Source organism: Pleurodeles waltl, chromosome 10, assembly GCF_031143425.1.
Source record: "Pleurodeles waltl isolate 20211129_DDA chromosome 10, aPleWal1.hap1.20221129, whole genome shotgun sequence".
Lineage (NCBI taxonomy): Eukaryota > Metazoa > Chordata > Amphibia > Caudata > Salamandridae > Pleurodeles > Pleurodeles waltl.
In genome coordinates this window covers 82310865-82327543 of record NC_090449.1, presented here as the reverse complement: position 1 = coordinate 82327543, position 16679 = coordinate 82310865, and the positions used below count along the sequence as shown (strand labels likewise).

At 44.5% G+C, this 16679-nt stretch overlaps 1 protein-coding gene across 1 annotated transcript in view; it reads right to left on the bottom strand.

Annotated features, from left to right (window-relative positions):
- The window catches only part of CHTF18 (chromosome transmission fidelity factor 18), a 330765-nt gene that overhangs the window by 68325 nt on the left and 245761 nt on the right, over positions 1 to 16679 (bottom strand). The window contains exon 20 of the mRNA XM_069209815.1: positions 5428 to 5556. Coding sequence (XP_069065916.1) covers positions 5428 to 5556 — 129 coding nt within the window. The remainder of the gene's footprint in view (positions 1 to 5427; positions 5557 to 16679) is intronic.

Genomic DNA, 16679 nt, shown 5'->3' with positions numbered 1-16679 from the left:
TTTCATGGTACGGCCCCACATAGGTCCACTTCAAGAGTGAACCAAGTATCCTATCTGGGATTATAGCGTTTCTGGTGGATACTCTGTCTTTCTACATCGTCCTCGTGTAGTGAAATTCCCACAGGCACTAGATATTTTTTGTAGCAAATGTGGCAGCTATGGAATCCGCGGTGGCGTCGCATTGCCTCTGACTCACATACAGGTGCTGATGCCAGTTTTCTTATGAAACTCTTCTACGCCCTCAGATGTGGATCACCATGGCAGACTGCAAAATCTAACTTGAAGCCTTTCGAAATCAGAAAAAGCGACTCCACAGACTGGGAGGAAGGACAATGAGGAATCTGTGGGTACAAAAGGTATCTATCAGAAAGAATGCTACGTCAGATAGTAACTTCTGATGGATATTTCCTACCTCAGATTTCTTATCTTCTGGAAAAATAAAAAGCAGCACCACTCAAAAGGTAGGGAGTCTGAGGAGTGGACTTACACCAGGATGCCCTGCAGGACCAAGCCAGGAAAATGGCTCTCCCTGGAGACCTGACGTCAAGACGCCTAGTGAAGGTATGGATGGCTATCCATGAGGCATCCTGGCAGAAGTATAGTACTGGCACACCTCTTGCCAATGCCAAAGTGGTGGCCTTTGATCTGGTGGGATAAGCAAAAAGGGCCTCAGGTGGCTCCTTTTAGCTAGAGAATAACACATTTTTATGCACAGGAGCAGCCATCTAGACAGAGCTGGTTTCAGAATTGCCCTTCGTTTCGTAGCACTGGTGAATCCAACAAAAACGGATTGTCCACCCTGTACTCCTTAGTTAGATCTGTGTATAAACTAAGGGCCCTCCTTAGATGATCCAATTCATGGAGCCTCTCCTCTTACTTGATGGGATGTGGCAGAGAGGAAGAAGACCAGTGTGTGATAAACTGCTCCATAGAAAACGGTGATGGCACTTTTGGTACCAAAGATGCCAGAGTACACAGCACACATTATTCAGGGAAGAAGGTGCTGTGTGACACTGGACTGTGAGAAAAACAGATTTACTGTTAAGTGATGTCGATGAGCAACTGTGCATAGGCCCAAAAGACGTGCAAGTCGAGAACGTGACTATAAAGTTAAGGTCCCAAATGGCAATTCACCTTCTTCAGGACTACACAATAAAAATCATAAGAGGTGGGCCAATATGGGGTGATAGGTTGTCGTCACATCCCACTCTTTGTATGCAATTATATGGATTATACACATGTATAGGCACTAAGTGTGGGTGCCCTGTGGTATATCTTGATGTTTATTAAGGCTATGTGTAGTCATCTCCTAGTACCAACTAACCATGTCAGAACATCAAAAATGCCACCTGATTTATCTTTTTTCCCCAGGAGGAAGTAGGAACAGAGTCAGCAGCTCCTGCCGGATATGTGGAGCCCAAGATCACCTGTTGATTTTTATTGTGTAGTCCTTAAGAGGGTGGATTGCCATTTTGTTTTACCCACCGAAACGTACGTTGACTGTTTTTTCAGGAGCTCTCAGTCAACAACACCATGACAGCAAAAATTTGAGATCTTTTCCCATAGTAATCTTGGAGTGTATGTCATGTATGGCTGGGATGGGAATGAGTGGAAGATCTGATAGGATGCGTGTTTGAATGAGAGAGTAGAGTGAGGTATACAGGGTTGGCAAAAATAGGTATAAATGTAGATACAACTGATATGTACATTGTAAAATGTTTTTATGTTAAATGTATATGCAATGTATGGAATAATTTTTTTACCCTTGTCTCCGTAACAATGTAATTTTGATAAACTAGTTAATTGAGATATATGTGGAAAGCAATTGTAAATAATGTTTTGAATACAAGACTGGAAAGCATTGCAGGGTCTACCCACTATGTTGGAAAAATAAAAAAAATTACAAAAAATAAAAAACTCGTATGTTTTGAATATTGTTCTTTGGTCAGGTCTTGATCACTTAGAGCCATTATGGAAGACAAACTGGCCATGTGGCATTTTGTACTATGTTTGCTTTCCCCTTTTTCACAGAGCTCAAGTTAAGATCTAGGGGGTACCTTCTTCATATTGGCTATCCACAAGGTATTCTCTAAGACCTCTAAACTGGTGCCAGTGGAGGAACTCAGACAGTCCATCGAGTCTAGGCCACCTCTCAATAAATACTTAGCTGTATTCTGTCCATCATGGATCATTTGTATGAACGCATTCCTAAACTACTGGGGAATAGCAGCCATATCCCAGCAGGTATTTGTGTAGCACCTTTGCAGAAACATCATCCAGGAAACCCGAAGCCAAACTGGGAGATGAAAAAAGTATTTTCAAATGAATTAATGCACTTTAATTCTTTGTCTGGGAGGGCAGTGGGGAACCCATTATGGTTGGTTTTGCTGGTAGAAGGATAAACCACTAAACTCTCAAGCACTGCATGCTTGTCATAAATGTAGGGTCTGAAGCTGCAGGCCTATTATGCCTAGCTAGATTATGAGAATTCTTCATTACACACCCAAGAATTTGGTTTCAATCACTGTCGCAGAATGTAAACGTACAGTAAATGCAGTCATATTTTGTAGCTTGAAATAACTTTTGCATGATATTAATATTCAATGTCATTTTAAGTTCTGCATAGCAGCTAAAAAAAAAAAAGTATCTGTGTTGCTCTCTATAACCGAGCTGAAACCGGGTCATGCTTAAAATCATGGCAGTGGTAGATTTAGTATTAAACGATCAATGTGCAATTGAACTCTGTGTGGTGCAATAATTACATGACGGCCAACATGAACTCAATTCAAATTGCAACTTATAATGAATTTAAAAGAATGACTGAAGAATGAGGCAAAATCTTTTAGTCATGATACTGCTTAAGTGGAGAGCAAACAGGACAACACAGGTTTGAACAACCACTAAGAAGAGGAGCTACAGGATGACTCGGCAGAGCAGAGCGTGGATTAGACCAAGCTGCCAAAACTCCATATGGTAGAGCCAGCAAGGAATCTGAAGTCATAGGCCCAGGCGGTGTGACCTAGGTTACCAAATCTGCTTTAATTTCTACCCTGGGCAACTGAAGGGCCAAAACGTCTGCTGCTGTGTGGACAATCAACACAAATTAGTAACTCTCTTCTGTAGTGGGGGTTGGCACAGTGGGGAGTCCAACTCTGTCTGATGAGAATAATGCAGTCACCAGCATATTGCAAATCTAAATACATGTCTGAATCAGTGTTATGATAGGAGTGTAAATTTCTGTCTCATCATAATCATCTGCATAATGAAAAATGTTCTGAAGACCTTGGACAGAGTCTGAGTTAGAGGCTAGTTCTTAATGGCCGTCCAATGGGGCTTTCGAAATTGGTGCAGGCCCTACTGGGAGGAAGTCCAACTGAGGGACTCCAGTGTATTCATGGGGCCTGAAGATGCTCCAGCTGGACCCAAAGTCACTGGAAGTCATTGAAGACGTCCAACTGTAGCATTGTCAATGATAGCACTGAAAACCCTGGCCATGTCAAGACCAGACTCAGTATATAATCTGAGTGAGACGAGGGAGGTAGGGTCAGATCCTTCAAAGGTCGACTGAACAACGCATTCCAGGAGTAGGAGTTACAAGGGAGAAGCATCTTATTTGGACTTTTTATGCTTACAGTGAGACTTGTTTTTCAATGTTGTCTTCGATCTACCCGAGGACAGCAACCTGAAGAGGGACAGGGACCTGAAAAGGTCCTAGGTACTAGGAGCAGGAGTGGACGCAGGTCTTGGAACATATTCTGTCTTGTTCCCTGTGCTCAGCTACATATAACTTCTCCTAATGCACCCTGGTGGTCTCCATATGCATCAGGGAGCACAAATCATGCTTTGACCCTAGACACCACAGGCAGATGTTGTACGGGTTGATAACTAACATCTGCATGCTACCGTTCCGGAACGGTCATCTATAGGGTACCCACATGCTACCTTGTGAAATGGAAAAGGTTAAAATGGTGCTTCTTGAACCTGCAACAGAAGAGGAGGCAGAAGAATCATGGAGAAAGGACTTGAGGCCCGACCTACGTCGGGTATAAAGTAACCTAAACCATCACACTCAGATCTCATCGGACAATACTTCAATCAAGAAGAGAATTTTCTGAGAACATGCACCAAGTGCTCTGTGTTCTTGTTGCTTTCTTGTCATTTCGGTTTGGAGTTTCTCTTTGCATCCCATACAATGAATCACCCCAGGTAAGAGGCTCAACTGATTATTCCACTGTCTAATTTTCCATGGAAGTATGTTTTCACACGGCATATTGTCCACTGGGCCTATTTTGGAACATAAGGGGTAGTGAAGAGCTGTCAACCAAGAGTCTCAGAAAATCACAAGAAAAGAAAATCACTTGTCATGGAAGAGCAGACGCAGGCTGGTCCATCTCCCTTTTAAGCACCACCCCAGGGTAAATGGTATGATGAGGATCACCTGTGCCTCTGAAGGTAAGAGGCCCTCGTGGGACAGACAATGGGTTGAAAAGATATTGATGGGGTGCTAAAACCTAAAAAAATTCTAAAGCCTCTACCCACAGAACTTACACGTACATGTACTTGAAAAACCTTTGCTACAAAAAGATGTCCCTGTTGATATGCTCTTCTCAAATGTTCAACATTCTGCAAATGTACCACAAGTGATTGCCAAAACAAATAAAAATGTGTCTAAAACAGGTGTGATAAACATTATTATTTTTCATATTCAGAACACAATCATTGTTTGGTATATACATAAAAGGATTAAAAAACATTATTATCGGTTTCATTTCTAATATGTGTTTCTTCTTCCACTATTATAGCCACCATTTTGGAAAAAGGGGGAAGAGTTGCTCTGAGGAGTTATTTTCTGTCTCTATAATATTAATGACCCCAACACCAAAATGAAGTATAGCGGTCTAATGGTTTCTTAAATATCACATCATCAAGGCAACACATCTGCCATTTTAAAAAATGCGTACAGAAAACAAATTGGCCTGAATTAGCAATATCTACCCAAGTAAAATTACATCTCTAATAACACAAAAACACAAATCAAAAATGAAAATCTCTGGACAACAACTTTTTTACAGAGGTATATCAAGGGGCCAGGACTATATGGCATTCTGGCAGAATTCCCATGTCTTACTGCTATACAATGATAAGAACACGCCACTACTGCATCACAGCACGTTAGGCAGCGATGGGTGGAAGAAAAGTGAGAAGCATAGTGTTGGTGCACCATACAAATAAATACATGGCAGTTTTTTTTTTTTTTGCAACATTGTAAAGTTGCATCCTCTAACTAATGCCTTCTAGTTTAGACCAGAGACACCAATGGTTATAACAGAGCACTGACTCATTTACTTCCAGGTCAGTATTATCCAAACAATACCACACAGTGAAGGGCAGCATACACATACAACCAGATTTCTGTGGCAAGCTCACCTTTTCTTCAAAGACAGCTTTTTTGATGATGCCCTCCAGCCTCTGCTCGTGGTTCCTCACCAGAGGTTTTGGTAAACCTTTGCTCTTCGCTACAGGAGACTTAGTTACTTCTGTGGTATTCTTAGCTGCCTGTGGGGTAGAGGACATCAGTTATTCAGAGGGTTAATTCAGGTGTTCATTAGCCAACTTAAATTGGGGGGGGTGGGGGGAGCAGAACGTGTTTCAGCAGGCCTAGGTTATGAGCTCTCAGGCTGCCAAGAGGCCTAATGGGGGATATCTCCAGCCCACTTTGTAAGCAGCTCTTGCTATCCACGCCCAGGTGTACAGAAGCTGATTGCTGGGGTGGAGCACCTTTGAATGGATTGGTGAACTATGCAACCCTGCACTCCTATATTTTCTGGACAGCCCTCTCTGTTTTCATCTGGTGGGCTTGACAATAGGGTAGGCTCAGTGGAAGCACACACTGGTGAGTGCTGGAGTTCACGAGACACCAAGAGTGTGACTGCCTGTGATGTATGTCCCCTTTGTGCTGTGCTGGCAATGCCCTCCTCTGCCACTCAAGCCTGCAAAAATACCCCTCTCTGTCTCGTCAGTTAAGCAAGCAACAGGCCCATTGCCTTGGTTTTAATGCCAGAATGAAACCCCTCCTCCCACGCGTCTGGTATTGTGGCCTGACAACACAGCCTCCAGATGAGATGTAATGCTGAAGATCCCTGGTTACTGTTCTGACAGGCCGGGCAAGAGACATATTGTTAGCTCTTAGTATTTATTGTCCCTGTAAGTTGGTTACCATGACACAAACATGAACCCTCAAGATAACCAATCAGCAAAATCGACATTTCATACCATGTGAATATTCCTGGACATTTGCCCGCACCTTGGATTGACATATTCCCACAGAAGATCCACAAAATTACTTCTCTCCTAATATCAGGACTGAATTACCCCAATGGCTTGTACCATGGAATGTTAACTTCAGTTATGAGACAGCTCCACATGATGCAGAAAACAGCAGCAAGAAATCTCCTACATGCAGAGCTATGAGACCACATTGCTCTTGTGTTGAAGGCTCTTCATTGGTTTCCTCTCGATATAAAAATGACTGAAATTGCTCTGCGTTACACATAAGGCATTACATTTTTTCTCTACCGATTATGCTTAAAACAGACTCTTCAAAATAACAGTGATTCCTAGACTAGCATCACAATAGGTCTACAGGAAACAAGTTCGTGCCTTTCCATCCAAGCTCCTGAATGATGGAACTCACTTTCAGAAAAGTACCAGCTCTCAATGGCCACTCCGAATTTATGAGCGTGATGAAAGCCAAGCTACCCCTCCCCACCTGAATCTACCGAAGACAAGAGACCGGTTTTACTTTACAACCCCACAAGCAGACAGGAACCATGGGCTTTTAAAGAGCACAAGCAAAAAAATAAACAGTCACAACAGAGCTCAAATCACTTCTCTCCACCATCATACAGAAAAGAATGAACAGACGGCAAGAGTTTCATGCTGAACGTCAACCCAAGCAGAAATAACTGAAACAGATCCAAACATGCAATAGGCAAAAGGGAATAATAATGGTATCGCTTCATGAGACAGAAAGTACTACTGAAGCATTTCAATAAAAAAAAAAAAATACAACCATCTGTGTTTCTGCTTTCTATACGACAATATTTGGATTATTGAGCAAAACAATACGGGAGAATCTAACATTTAGTGAAAACCCCAAAACAAATCCAAAAGAAAGTATTAGAATCCATACTCGGCTGCAAGATACACATGGAATTTTCTTCAATGCACTGTATGATTTGCAGTGACATACAGAAGTGGACTCAGTTCGGTGTGCCTGATTGTCACACGGCTATTAGCATAATTTCACAGTGGCCGGAGTTTAAAAGTTTGAACTATTATAAACCAAGTAAACATAGCAATAGACATGGTGAAAAGGCTAAGTCCAAATGTATGCAAGAGGCCTTTCACAGCCTCTAGATCTGCTCCGGTATGTGAATGCAATAAAATCAATGAGGTCACTCTATATGTTGTGGTCCGATGGCCTTCCAATTAGTGAGACACCATTAATGTCAAAGGAGTCACTGAGACTGTGTCAGGTGTAGAGAGCATCGCCAGCACATGGCTCCAGGAAAGTCATTGGCGCCACTGAGTTGACATGCATTTATTACCCCTTTTGTTGTGGGGTGTTGGCGCACATCTGTGGCAGGGCTGTTTACAAAACAACGGTGGTAGGGTATTTAAATAAATCTACCCCTTTGATCTCTATGTGCCCCCTTACAAACTGTGTTTTTATCACCACATCCAGCGCTATCTATTGGGTTAACCCCTGCATCAATAGCGCCTCACAGCCTGGACATACAATGAATGATGCGAAACACTTTCAAATGTAATTTTTTTCTACCAATCAATCAATATTTTGTTACATTTCTCAAACATCCAAAAAAATCCTGTCATTCTAAATGAGGAAATGTTGACCTGAATGTCTGGAGCCCGGCAATATCAAACATGCGTGGATTTTCCGGGGTAATATAGCCTGGGCAGTCAATCATGTAATATAAGCGCAGATAACAAAATTATGGGTGGTTCCCTATTCATGGTGCACTGTTAATTTATAGACACATATTAAACTCAGGACTATATGGAAAGTATAGACACATATCAAACTCAGGACTATATGGAAAGTATAGACACATATCAAACTCAGGACTATATGGAAAGTATAGAAAACAATATATCTAATCTGTATGACCTATGGAATCTGTTGGTACAAGCCATGCATCCCTTTCCCTGATTGGCTAGCCAGTAGGACATGCTCAACATCACGTTTGTCAGATTGTTTTCATTTCCCCCCAAAACATTGTAATTCCCTCCATCTTTCTTCATGCAGTCACATTCCCAGCCAAGTCCTGACCTCGAGTTTGTTCCTCTGTATATCCTGAGAGTTGCGATGCTTGACATGTTTGGGTCTTCGATGGAGTCAGGGTGCTCACAGATGATAATCTGGGTGCAGTGCATTTTCGAAATGTGGTAACTGCAAGCTGAAATGCTCATCTAGACTAGGTCTTCTTGGTCATTGCTGTCATCCATAAGTTGTATAAAACATATCACAACCATATATATTTTATCAGCTACACATTCTAGGATTTCTATTGGTGTGTGCCAGACCTTCTTTGCTCCGATTGGCTGGTCATGAGATTGCGCTAAACATGACATATGTAAGATTGTTAGCATTTTTTTCCAAAAACATGATAATTTCCCTCCAGTCACCCATGCGCAGGTATAAATTCTTGTCAAGGCCTAACCCAAATTTATGTTCCCCAGGGTCTGATCTGTAATCAAACATGAGTTTGAGCTGGGTTCCACACTCTCGACACCAAGGAATGTTTTTGTTGAGACCTCCATTGGGGAGGTCTGCTTTATTTGGTCCGGGGTCAGCAGACAACTCAGGAAACCTACCAACTACAAAACTTTACTAAAAGGTAGACGGTACAGGAGAATCGAGTGAAATGGATTTCATGATTCCCAACATGTTGTATTACTCAGAACCCATTGCAAATGTCAAAGTATAGGGTACAAAAAAGAAATTAGAATTTCTTCACTTTTTTGACAGAAAAATCTAGAACGTCATGCAAATAGTAAAAATTCTATCATCCAATGTTCTAACACCTCTCTTGATAAAAATAGGACCCACATTTGTGAATGGGCCTAATGCCAAGGACAGGAACGGGTCAAAACTGTCACTATATGAGGACCGCATTTATAACATATTAAATTTGGAAGGTGACAGATTTGGTCAGTCCTCTCAGTTTTGCTAGACCCACCAATATGTTAGGTACTGTTATAATTGGCAAATGTGTGGGAATACTAGGTTAATTAGATTTTTCATTATGAAGTGACACCTGTTTGGTCCACAGTAGTAAAAAAACAAAAAAAAAATGTAGACTATGGCTCGATTTCTGGCTCTGGATATCGTGGGCATTTGAACAAACCACAAACAGTATGCATGCCTGCAAATCATGGTTCTGCTAGAGCGTGGCTAATCACCCACTTGCGTCTCAAGGCGCTTTGGGGGGCATGGTAGTTGTGGTTCGGCTCTGCTGCTCAGTCGAACTGCTGGATGGCCGGTTCAGTCGAGGAGCCAGGTTTTGAGGTTCTTCCTGAATTGAGGCAGAGAGGGAGATTGCCTGAGATGAGGAGGAAGAGAGTTCCAAGTCTTTGCGGTGAGGTAGGAGAAGGATATTCCTCCAGCTGTAGTCTTGCAGATTTGTGGGATGGTGACCAGGGTCAGGTGAGCAGAGTTGTCTGGTGGGTGTGTGGAAGGCAAGGTGGTGGTTGAGGTATGCAGGCCTGATGTTGTGGAGGGCTTTGTAGGTATGCATGAGGAGCTTGAAGGTCATTCTTTTGTTGATCGTGAGCCAGTGGAGGTCTCTCAGGTGCCCAGAGATGTGGCTGCAGTGAGGTATGTCCAAGATGAGTCCGGTGGTGATGGTCTGGGTTTTTTGCATCTTCCTTTGGAGCTTCTGGGTGGTGCCTGCGTAGTGTGTGTTGCTGTAGTTGAGCTTAATGCTGACGAGCACCTGGGTGACTGTTCTTCTGAATCTGACGGGGATCCACTTGAAGACCTTTCGGAGAAGGCGGAGCATGTGGAAGCAGGAGGATGAGACAGCATTGACTTGGTGGTTCATAGAGAGTGAAGAGTCATGGTTGACGCCAAGGTTACATGCGTGGTTGGTTGGTGGGAGGGGGGTGGGGGGAATAGGAGCTCAGAGTGCTGTGCAAAATGAGGAGTCTGCCAGAAGTAATAGTGTATTATCTTTAAAGATATAAGTTAAATTAAAAAATTTGAAGGTGAAAATCTCACCAATTACTCTTTGTTCCAAGTCTATTTGATATGCATGTCTTTACCCAAGCCAGGAGCAAGAAGCTTATTATTTTATCTTAGTCTAACAGAAACAATACACAGCATCTAGTTCCTCTCTATGGCACAGACATATGTGAGTCTGCTCCTGCAAGCAGCCACACTGCTTGGATATTTTTTTTCACCTAACAAAAAATCCAATCATCACCTGGCTGTGTTTCGGGGTCCATATCTGTTCACAAGCAAAGAAATAGATGTTATTTGGAATTTTTTCTTAAGCAAATCCAAACATACGACTCTTTGCTAGGGCACAGAACACTGTGCTCTTTAAAGCAGCCAGGCAATGTGTGGATTAAAAAAAAAAAAAAAAAACATCTGGCTTATCGCTGTTGGACAACACTGCATGTATGTGCTCCAGAAATGTTTCAAACGGTTTGGATTTTGATTAAGCTAAAAAAAAAAAAAACATATCAAAATAGGATCTTGCTCTTTAATGTGGTGCAGCCACATAGCTCTTCTATTTCCCAGTGTTTCTCCTTAACAGATAAGCATTGTGAAATGAAGCAGGTGTAGGAAATTGAATCAGGAAGTAGGAACTGGAAGGGGAAGGACTAAGAACAATTGCAGTCCATACACAACCAGTATCACCTCCAAGTTAAATTCTTCTCTGTTGCTTGGGAGAGGTGGTGGGCGGAAACATGAGTGGAGATGGCTGCTTCTCCTGCCTGCTCTCCCACATCCTCTTTTCCACGAACAGAAAAAGTGGATTGTGCTGGTGGGCATAGTTAGCTCCGCCCACTAGTTCCATCCTTGTATGAGCCGGGGAGTGTCTAGGGAATCCCTCCCAACCCTAATCATATATGTGTGACATCACGTGCATATTAAAGAGGCAGCTAGGAAGTGAGCATTATGCCCACTCATTCAGGAGTTTGCTGATGCCCAGAAAGAACTGGGCAGTAGCCGCCTCCTTCCACCCTTACCCCATACGAGGAGGTTGTCCCACACCAAAGGGCCAAAACTATTATTTTAAAATAATGGGTGCCAGTCTATGGGAAGCAGGCAAAACAATGATTCATATATACATCATAATGGCATACTGGCACACCTTTTCATGTCATTAAGGGAGGCAAAGGTTAAATGTCAGTGGGCCATTGCACTGACTAGGAATATGAATACCACAGTCAATGGCAGCACTGAGTTGACCTGGGATAAGCATCATTAACTTGACCTGGGGAGAAGAAAATACTCTCAGGGCTGATCCACAGTGTGAATGCCACTTTGTTCAAGCAACCTCTGAAGGGGCTGAGCCAAACACACCAGTGGAAGATGGGAGCAGAGCAAAATCCCATCTCTGTCTTTTTATGTTGATGACATAAGCTCTGGTAGACAGCTAAAACTATCTCTAGCCCCGGGGTCTTCAACTTTACAAGAATGCAAGCTACTTATAATTAGTGGAAAGTACTGCAAGTTACTAATAAAGATTACCATAGTTACAGCAGTAACCACATCAGACAAGTGCACATTAGTGGCCACTCATGAAGGATTGCCAGTAGTGACCACCCAGCACATTAGGCACATTACTAAAGCTAATGCCATAACAATTTCTGTCAATATGAAATGCTGCTACCCAGTAACATAATTGCAGCAATAGCAGCTATATCCCTGCGACACCGAACTGCAAGCCGAAACCTTCAGCGACCTGGGCCTCTAAAGACCTTTCTGACAATAAACAAACCATCTGCAGACAGGAAAGAAAATGGGAGAAAAACAGAACTCCTAATGACTTCCTTTTAGTGAATTCCTTCCACACAACATGGAGACAGCTCACCACATCAGCCAAAGCAAAGTACTATAACAACAGAACCATTGAAGCCACAGAGGCAAAAACTACCAGACCCAACTATCTTACCCTAGTACTCCACAGAAAAGTGCAATACCATCTTCTTCAGTGGGGAAAAAATACAGACAATCTGACAGAACATCAACAAGCCAAACCTGCTTCATCTCTTAGACCCACTGCTTTCTGTAGAATCCTGGAAATGCCATCCTTCAAAAACATATCTCTTGCAGATCATGCCAACGTACTCAACTTCCTCAAAGCCACTGCTAATGAATATCATGTCTTACCCTCAACCTTCATCAAAGTTCTCTCTGGGGACACTCTCTCGCTCCTACTCACCACTGCCAATGCCTCCCTCCAACAAAACATCTTCCCAGAAGCATGCAAGACAGGTCAGATCTTTACACTTCTAAAGAAACCTACAGTAGACCCTGATGACTTAGCCAACTACTGGCGTGATCAACCATTGACTATTCACCGGCAAGATAGTTGAAAAAGGAGTCTATGTTCAACTCCAAGATCACATCAATGCTAAACATCTCCTGCATGGCAACTGATCTGGCTTGAAATCATGCTGCAGAAGAGAGAACGCTACCTTACACATCACAACGATGCCCTCTTGACCACAAAACATGCCCTTGCCTTCTGATATTGCTGAACCTCTCATCAGCCTTTAACACAGCCAAACAATTCTAATAAGCACCTTTGTGTCTTTAATGGGATTCACCAGCAATGTTCTTCACTGGTTGTCCTCTTACCTTTCCAAGTGACATCAGTTTGTTCATACATGCACCTCTGGGTTCCAAAAGATGTTTATCCCCTGCAGTCACCCTGGGTTCCATACTGTCTCTTGTCAAGTTCAACTGCTACATGGAGCTACTTGGTGCTCTACTCACAAATAACATCAAGTTTCACCAATGATACAGACCCCCTACTTGAAAGTCTCCTAGGTTTCTGATATCCAACGCCACAAACACTTCATTCACATCACCCAGACCTGGATTTCCAGCCCCTAGCTGAAGCTCAGCCCAACCAAGACAGAATTTATGTTACATGGCAAGAACAACAGAGAAGAAAAAGTACAAATCTGGCTGAATGATATGAACCGTTGCAGCTTTGAACCTCATATTTAACCAAATGCCTAGTCATTTGAATTCACCCTGTTCACCAACCTCACCCTCAAGGAACACATTTCTGAAGAAGGAAAAAACACAAAGACGGCCTAGTACTAGCTCTCTTTTCTTAAGAAAGTGAAACCGTTCCTCCAAGAAAGCAACGTCAGAACTGCTGTTCAAACTCTCGTACTGTCACTTCTAGTTTGTGTAAAGTTCCGCTCCAAGGCCTTCCAGGCTCCTCAGTGGCACCCTTAAGAGCATTCTACAAGCTACAGTAGGGCTCAAAGAGCTATGACTGCATCACCCTCACTGGTATGCAACTCCATTGAGTCCCATGTCAACCTTCATCTTCAAAACTAGCTGCATCACTTATGAAGCCAAAATAAACAGCATCCTCGCTTATCTTGCAGACAAGCTCACCATCTCTGGTGGTTCTTGGTACATCTACAACCTGGACACTATCAGACTATAGCCTAAGAAGTGTAAAAAAGAAATAATGTTGCAAGCCTTTTCCATCTATGCACACAGTATCTGGAAATATATCCCTGTATCCATCACGACCACCCTAATGCTGCTCCAATTTAAGAAAAAGTTGAAAACTCACCGCTTTAAAGAACACATCTTCACAATGCATTAACTGCATGCAATCCAGCTACTTCTCCTTTCACTGTACTCTATGCTTGTCCCGGATTTTGGACAGCATTCCACTGTAGTTCTGAGAAAGGTCTGGGGATGGCAGGTTTCTGTTGGTGCCGGCTGACCCAAGACCCAAATACCACATCAACTACATCCAAAAAGAACTTTATAGCTTCTTCTGCTTTCCATGTTTGTGTTCCTAGGCCTTTGTTTTACATGATGATAGGCCCTGTAGTATGTGGTGTGGCGTGTGTGCATGCCACCACTTTCTCTTACCCAGAATGACCTGAAACTGTCAAACGCTGGTTCAGAAACATAATTTCCTGACATTTATGTGACAGAACGTTTTGGAGTGTGTTGGGAACAGCAAAGATCATAGTACCCACTGATCCTACACTTCTAAGGACAAAAGAAAAACTCACAGCACCTGGATACCCTCATGGGTGACAAGCAACGCTCTACAAATCCATCTTAAATTATATACGTTTTGATGAAGCTATTGTAATGGACCGGAAAAAGTCAAAACTGACTATTTGAAGTCATTGTACTGTTAATGTTGTCTTCACACCGTCAAGGTTTTGGCCTATTCCTATTTCGTGCAACAAAACCACTCAAACATTTAAGCTACGATTTTTATCAGAAGTGTGTTCATGTTGGATGGTGTGACTTTTTGCTTTGCTTTTTGGCAGACGCTCTGGAGCCTTCTCTCACAGAAAGGTGAGGACATTTTGATTGTTTTTACCCATACTTTGACATTTGCACGCCAACGCCGTCACGCCCTCACAAGATCTGTGCAACTCCCTCGCCATCTTCTTCCATCGCAAGATCAGCGACCTCCACGACAGCTTCGGACACCAGACCCAACCAAGCATCACCGAACCCACACCTCCGACCATCACCCTCAACGACTGGACCCACATCAACACCGAAGAAACCAAAACCACCATGAACTCGATCCACTCCGGCGCTCCATCGGACCCCTGCCCTCACTTCATCTTCAATAAAGCCGACGACATCATCGCCCCGCACCTCCAGGCTGTCATCAACTCCTCTTTTTCTTCTGCTACCTTCCCCGAATGCTGGAAACACGCTGAAGTCAACGCACTACTAAAGAAACCTACGGCTGACCCGAGCGACCTGAAAAACTTCCGCCCCATCTCGCTCCTCCCCTTCCCCGCCAAGGTAATAGAGAAGGCCGTCAACAAACAGCTGACCACCTTCCTGGAAGACAACAACCTGCTCGACCCTTCACAAACCGGATTCCGAACCAACCACAGCACTGAAACCGCCCTCATCTCAGTCACAGACGACATCAGAACCTTGATGGACAACGGTGAAACAGTCGCCCTCATCCTCCTTGACCTCTCGGCTGCCTTCGACACCGTCTGCCACCGCACCCTAATCACCCGCCTTCGCTCCACCGGGATCCAAGTCCAGGCCCTGGACTGGATCGCCTCCTTCCTCTCAAACCGATCCCAAAGAGTCTACCTCCCTCCGTTTCGGTCAGACCCCACCGAGAACATCTGCGGCGTACCTCAAGGCTCATCACTCAGCCCGACACTCTTCAATGTCTACATGAGCCCCCTCGCCGACATCGTACGCAAGCACGACATCATCACCTCCTACGCCGACGACACCCAACTTATACTCTCCCTCACCAAGGACCCCGTCAGCGCCAAGACCAACCTACAAGAGGGCATGAAGGAAGCCGCAGATTGGATGAGGCTCAGCCGCCTAAAGCTGAACTCTGACAAAACGGAAGTCCTCATCCTCGGCAACACCCCGTCCGCTTGGGACGACTCCTGGTGGCCCACGGCCCTCGGCACCGCACCGACCCCCGCAAACCACGCCCGCAACCTCGGCTTCATCTTGGACCCTCTTCTCACCATGACCAAGCAAGTCAACGCCGTGTCCTCCGCCTGCTTCCTCACCCTCCGCATGCTCCGCAAGATCTTCCGCTGGATCCCCGCCGACACTAGAAAAACCGTGACCCACACCCTCGTCACGAGCCGCCTGGACTACGGCAACACCCTCTATGCTGGGACCACCGCCAAGCTCCAAAAACGCCTGCAACGTATTCAAAACGCCTCAGCCCGCCTCATCCTCGACGTACCCCGCAACAGCCACATCTCCGCACACCTGAGACACCTGCATTGGCTCCCAGTCAGCAAAAGGATCACCTTCCGACTTCTCACCCACGCACACAAAGCCCTCCACAACAAGGGACCGGATTACCTCAACCGTCGCCTCAGCTTCTACGCCCCCACCCGTCTCCTCCGTTCCTCGGGCATCGCGCTCGCTGCCGTCCCTCGCATCCGCCGCTCCACGGCGGGTGGGAGGTCCTTCTCCTTCCTGGCAGCCAAGACCTGGAACTCCCTCCCCACCAGCCTCAGGACCACCCAGGACCACTCCGCATTCCGGAGACTCCTAAAAACCTGGCTCTTCGAGCAGCAGTAACCCCCCCCCCCTTTTTTTCCCCCTAGCGCCTTGAAACCCGCACGGGTGAGTAGCGCGCTTTATATATATTAATGATTTGATTTGATTCTGGGAGATTAAATGTATACAGAGAGGTAACAACTCGAGGGGGCTGCCTCACCACGTAAAGTACCTAGAGGTTCCCCGACCCAGTCAGGAGCTCAAAGGCTAGGGGCCTGCCACCCATGCACAGTGCCAGCTGTGCTGAGGGGGGACCCTTGGAGCTTGGGCCCCCTCCGACTGTGTGGGCTGTGGGACTAGTGTTACACCACTGAACGTACAGGGCTTCAACCAAACAACATCACCCTGGCTT